At 32.4% G+C, this 6,088-nt stretch overlaps 1 protein-coding gene across 1 annotated transcript; it reads left to right on the top strand.

The window, feature by feature from the left end:
• Nucleotides 1-375: 375 nt before the first annotated feature.
• IL10 (interleukin 10) lies at nt 376-5,780 on the top strand (the record flags this gene model as incomplete). The annotated part of the gene is made up of 5 exons (XM_081948148.1): nt 376-471; nt 999-1,061; nt 1,999-2,148; nt 4,648-4,713; nt 5,688-5,780. Exons 1-5 carry the CDS (start codon nt 457-459, stop codon nt 5,778-5,780), a joined length of 387 nt encoding a protein of 128 aa, XP_081804274.1. The 5' UTR covers nt 376-456.
• Nucleotides 5,781-6,088: the final 308 nt, after the last annotated feature.

Raw genomic sequence — 6,088 nt, 5'->3', positions numbered from 1 at the left:
CAGGAAATCCTGCTTTGAGGTATAAATCAGGGACCAATCAAGGTGATGGCAACTTTCAAAATCCAGTGGGTCTAGAAAGGAAGGGTCAGAAGAGAGATGAACGCATTGATAGCATATATGCTGCTTTCGCTGGTGCTCAAGAGTGCACATTCCCAGCTCATAGACTGTAGACACTTTTCACATAACCTCCCTCTTAGACTCCGAGAGTTAAGAGCCACATTTAACAAGATCAAGGATTATTTTGTGAGTATATTCATCTTTTGTTCTTCTAGCTCTTTTCATTTAGAAATTTAGGAAGCAGGAAATGTAAAGGGGCTGGGCTTCTTTCTATAACATTGAAAAGCAACAGATGGTTGTGTTCTTTGTTGCTAACTACAATAAGTACTACTACTAATCAGTAGCTCGGCACATAATTCATCAAGAGATTTTATGCAGCTCCAAGGAAGAAAATGACAAATGGAGAATTTTCTAGTATGTTTAATTCTTTTCATAATAAACAAATATGCATAGTATAATTGCTTCTCAGATAAAATTACAATGACTAATAATATATATTTGAGGGTGGGAATTGTTTATTGAAGGGATTGGAATAACATTCATTGTTTAATGTTACATTAATGCCAAAGTCTGAAAAACACTTATCTTTGAAAATTAACTTTCTGTATAGCTAGAAATACAGTACTATTTCCATATTCTTCAGATGTGCATAAATGAAAATAAATGATAATATTTAATATTATATTGGTATTTTTTAAAGTAAGAGCTTTTAAAGGTAATTGAAATGTATTAAATATCCAAAAACAAATTTTGAGCATTTTTTGAATTTATTGAATAAGCCACATCATACAATTTGATGATTCATAAACCATGCCTTATAAATCACAAAATGGGTAAAGAAAGGACTTGGTTGTTAGGTGATAGTAGCACATTCTTTCTAAATTAAATTAAAATTCAGATTTTCTTGAATTAATATTTTCTTTCATTACTTACTTTTATAGCAAGATAGAGATTCTGAGCTGGACACTGTGCTATTAAAACAGGATCTGCTAGAAGATTTCAAGGTGAGATTTTAGTTGCCTTCACCAGATTAGAAAAAAAGTGTAGTATAATCTGGTATGATGAAACAGTATCCTTGGCAGGCCTAAATCTCTTTAGTGTACCTATCAAATGTCATAATAGAGGATTTTATATGAATCTGTAATGAAGTGGATTGAAAATACAAATTACATACATATTGTATTTATGTATTTATTTATGTCCAAATCCTAAATTGGTGGTAACCCTCAACTTCCTATTTCCTTTTTCACTTATTTATAGTACATGGGGAAAATCATACATTTATAAACTATTTTAGAAAAGTCAGAATTCACTCTACAGATATCTGATTAAACAAGGCTGTATAAGTTACCCAGAGAAACTGATGATATAATGATACTCCATATGTTTTATTTATTTCATAAATGATAATATTTGAAGGTAGGAATGGTTTGATTTAGACATTTTTGTTCCTTAAAATCAGAAAAATGATTACTGCTTTAGACAATTTGTTCTTAAAAGGTTCAAACAATGGAGATCAAAGAAAGATTTTCTGATGAATTATAAAATGTGTTATAATCAAACTTTTGCAATAATTTTATATTTATTGAGATAAATTAGGAGATGATTTTGCACCCGATGATAGAAATTTAATACAAAATAATAATAAATTACCTGGATCTCAACACTTCAATCTGCTGGGAGGAGGAGTTGCTAAAAACTTTGCTCCCCTTTCACAAGTCACATGCAAACTTTTTTTTCTGGTATCAGTTTCCAGTTCTGATTTATCAACTGGCATTAAAAAAAATCTGTTTAAATATAACTTTAATATTTTCACTTGATCCTATCCACCCATGGATTAGAGTCAAAGGATATAGCAATGTGTTCTATTGTTAGATTAGAATAGAGTTAACATATCTCATCTTCATCTCCCATCATTATTGTTCTCTCCAATTCTTTCAGAGTTACTTGGGCTGCCAGTCAGTGGGAGAAATGATCCATTTTTATTTGGAAGATGTCTTACCCAAAGTAACTACGGATAACCCACTAAAACGGGATGTAGATTTCCTTGGAAATATGTTGCTAGATCTGAGACAATTAATCAAACGCTGTGTAAGTATTTGTGGTTTCTTTCCTTCGGCACTCATTGTCTGGCTTGCTATGTCTGTTTGCAAGGGAAATCCTTGTACAGCTAGAAACAATAAGATAAGCAAAGTACAAGACATGGACTTGGGTATTAACACAAGTTTTATGATAAGGTATGTTTCATTGTTTGGTTGCAGTTTTTTATACTATGTCTTCAAACATTTGCTCTAGTTTCTAAATCAAAGATAACAGTGCAGAAATTTGGTGACACTGGGATTATGATAAATGTGTAGTCACTTTGAAAGTCCACTTATTCATGCAGAAATAATGCATTTTAGATCATTTTAAAACATATCTGCACTGGATCAATTCACATTGTGTGTCAAGAAAATCTAAATTAAAAAATGCCAAAGTTATATACCTAAATCACATTTGTGGATAAACTTTCAACAATTTAAGCAAAAATGCTAAAAAGCATGTTTTAGTGGCATTAATCACACATAACATTTAATGTTTAAAAACATTAAATTTTCTCAGCGCATCATTCTTGTGCCTAGCAACCTTTTCTGCACAGTGTTCTAGGCTACAGAAACCACACTTGGCTACAGCTATTAAGGGAAAGAAGGAATAAAGCTGCTTTTAGTGTATCTTGTTTAAAGCAGTAGAGACATAAAGCAGAGAAAGTAAATAAGGTCTGTGTGAAATAGTAGCCATTTCATCACCTGTGAGAATCTGTGGATTATATAATCTATATTAAGAACTGATATCCCTCTTAAGTAACTATATGTAAAATTCTTACCTAAAAGCAGATGCTTCTACAGATTGTAAATGCAGAACTATAACTGGTGGAAGTATTAGAATTGTTTTATTGTACTCTCCTCCCTAGAGTGTCATCAGGTCACAGAATGACTCAGAATGCAAACGCAATTCTGTAAAGGAAGCCTTTGCTTAGCAGAATAGATGGGAAACACTACTTTCTAGTCTTCAGTTGAGGACAAGGCATATTCATCAGCTTACACATGACAATAAGTCATTTCGAAGAACACAGTGTTAAAAATAGCCATGTAGGGTCTCATTGCTCTCTGAGCTTGGCTGTTTGCTTTTAGCTGTTTAATTACCTGACTAGGTAACAACCAAGCTCAGAAAGTATCAAGGACTCCACAGTTTAACCCTGAGCCACAGTACATACCATATTTTTCGGAGTATAAAATGAACCAAAGTATAAGGCGCACCAAGTTTGTGAAGAGGCAAATAAAAAAAAGTTTTTGCACTCTGTAGACCTCCCCCAAATGGCCTGTTTTTCACCAAATGGCATGAATAGCCTTTAGGAGGCTTGTAGCTGGGGGTGGGGGGGAAGCAAAAATGAGCAAAAAATGGCCAGTTTTTCGCTCATTTCTTTCTCCCCCCCCCCCCCCCAGTCCTCTGGAGCACTCTGGAAGCCTCCTAAAGGCTATGCACGCCATTTTGATGAAGGGGCGGGGTTTCGGGAGGCAAAAAATGCTGAATTCAGTGTATAAGGCACACCCAGATTTTCAGCCTCTTTTTTGAGGGAAAAAAGTACACCTTCTAGTCCAAAAAATACAGTATATTCTCTTCTATTGGAACAATAGCCCTGCTGGATCACATGGAGATCAGGATTTTGTTTCTCACAATGGCCAATTGATTATCTCAAAGATAAAAGCACCTTCTACAATGTAATGCAATCAAGAAATATATGTTCCTTCTTTCATTAAACTATCTCTGATTTTAGGGCCTTGAATTGATTGATTTGGGCTTTGGGCTACCTATTTGTGAAATAAAAATATTTCAAATATTTGTATATACATATTCAAATTAGTCCTTAGTCAGATTTCATTCTTATTTCCACTTCCCAGCAATGCCCAGGGAAACTAGCCCAAATTATGCAGCAAGATGACTGGTTCAAAGAGTGGAATTAGACAGAAATTTATATTAGTGTCTTCACTTAAAACTTCATTATAGTTATAAGTGAAAAAATATTCTTTATATTGAAAGGATTAAAATAAAAAGGAGCAAGCATGGGATTGTAAAAGTGGGTAAACAGTGAAATACTTTTTATTACTTTATTATAGTATAGTATAACTATTCTATTCTATTCTATTCTATTCTATTCTATAGTATACTATACTATATTATACTATACTATACTATACTATACTATATTATACTATACTAGTATATTATTACTATAACCTCTAGGTATTAGATGATATAAAGTACAATTATTAATAACATGAAAAAGGAATGCATATATTTCCATGTTAAATAGTTGTGCATAACTGATTACAAATAAATTCTGGATTTTTACATATAACCTCAGCATCAAAGGAGGTATCTCTCCTTGTTCATGGAACCTAGTTGAACACCACAATGTGTATATGTAATATCCATTTATTACATATTTGTGTTCAAAGAGGCTGCATTTACCTGTACATCTTCCTTGTTCAACTAAGGGCATGTAGCTTGTCCTTTAGAAGTTTAAAAAGTTTTTATGTTTCCTTCTCACAGCATAGGTTTTTCATCTGTGAAAAGAAGAATAAAACAGTAAAGGCTGTCAAAGATACGTATGAAAAGGTAAATTTCTGAATTATATTACTTAACTTGCCTTATGAATCTCTGCAGTTCAAAGAAAACTTGTCATTATCTATGAGAATCTTTGTGTACATCTGGAAGAGCAAAAGAAAGAGCTTGTTTGACCCAAGTTTTGCATGAGAAGTCATCCTTAATGTGAATCCTCCAGATCATTTTATGAAAAAAATCTCTTTCCCACCTCTCTCTTTCTCACACTCACACTCACACTCACACACACACACCATACAAATCATGATAGTGGTTTCAGAATTAAAACCTAAATAGAGTAGCTTAAAGTAACATTTCAAAGCATTCAATAGAACGTTAAGTTTATAAAGAATGCAGCTAAAAAGTCCTCTCCAAACCAATTCACAACATACTTTCAAAAGCAAATATTCCATGTATAACAGCAATGAACATTTTTACAATATTTATTAATTATATTTATAGACCACCATAATCAGATCAAACTGTTTACAATTATAAGAACACATAAAATCTAAATTAAAACAATAGTTAACAAAGTAACATAAAAATGAGGAACCACAAATACAACCATCGCAGATCCCCAGCTTCAAAACAACAACTATATCTCAAAAGATCTATGAAACATTCCATCCTCATAGATTTATGAAATTATTGAAGGACAATGCCTGAACAAACCTGTATTGGGGTGGACTGTTTCACAAGGAGGAACCAGAGTCAACATTCCTCCCAAGCCCCTTTTCCCTTTACTTCCATTATCTGGGATACTGTAATCATTCTTACCCAGGACAAAAATATGGGGTGCATCAATGCTACATGGAGGAGGTGTTCTTGAAGTTATCTGGGAGCCAATATTTGTAAGATTTTAAAGATTAAAACTAGTACATATATTGAATTGTATCCAGAAAGCTAACCAAAGCAACTCCTAAAACTCCTATTATATTGATAGTACTATTAGTAATAATATTGTAATTATTTTTCTTTCTCATCAGCTACAAGACAAAGGAGTCTACAAAGCAATAGGAGAATTTGATATTTTTGTCGACTTCATTGAACAATATCTTATCATGAAAATGAAAAACTGAACATTTTTCATAGCTGGGAAATTGTTACTTTATAAATGAAAAATGGAGATCTGTCTTTTGCAAACAGTGTTCTGTAAAAAAAATAAGTGAAAATGCATGGTAGTGTTAAATGTTTAACTTAAAATGTATTTATTAATTCATATACCTCAGTTTTATCAGTGTTCTATATGTTTTAGACAAGAATATATTAAATAATTTATTGACTGATATGTTTACATAGAACATTAGTTGCCTTTTCTTACAGCTATGATGTTTAAAGCTAAGTTGTTCTTTAAAATGGAAATAAGAACTTTATTATTTTTTTATAC

Source organism: Natrix helvetica (genome assembly GCF_964273705.1).
Source record: "Natrix helvetica genome assembly, chromosome: 3".
In the NCBI taxonomy this organism is placed as follows: domain Eukaryota; kingdom Metazoa; phylum Chordata; class Lepidosauria; order Squamata; family Natricidae; genus Natrix; species Natrix helvetica.
Note: the sequence above shows the minus strand (reverse complement) of the source record. Positions and strands in the feature narration are given on the sequence as shown.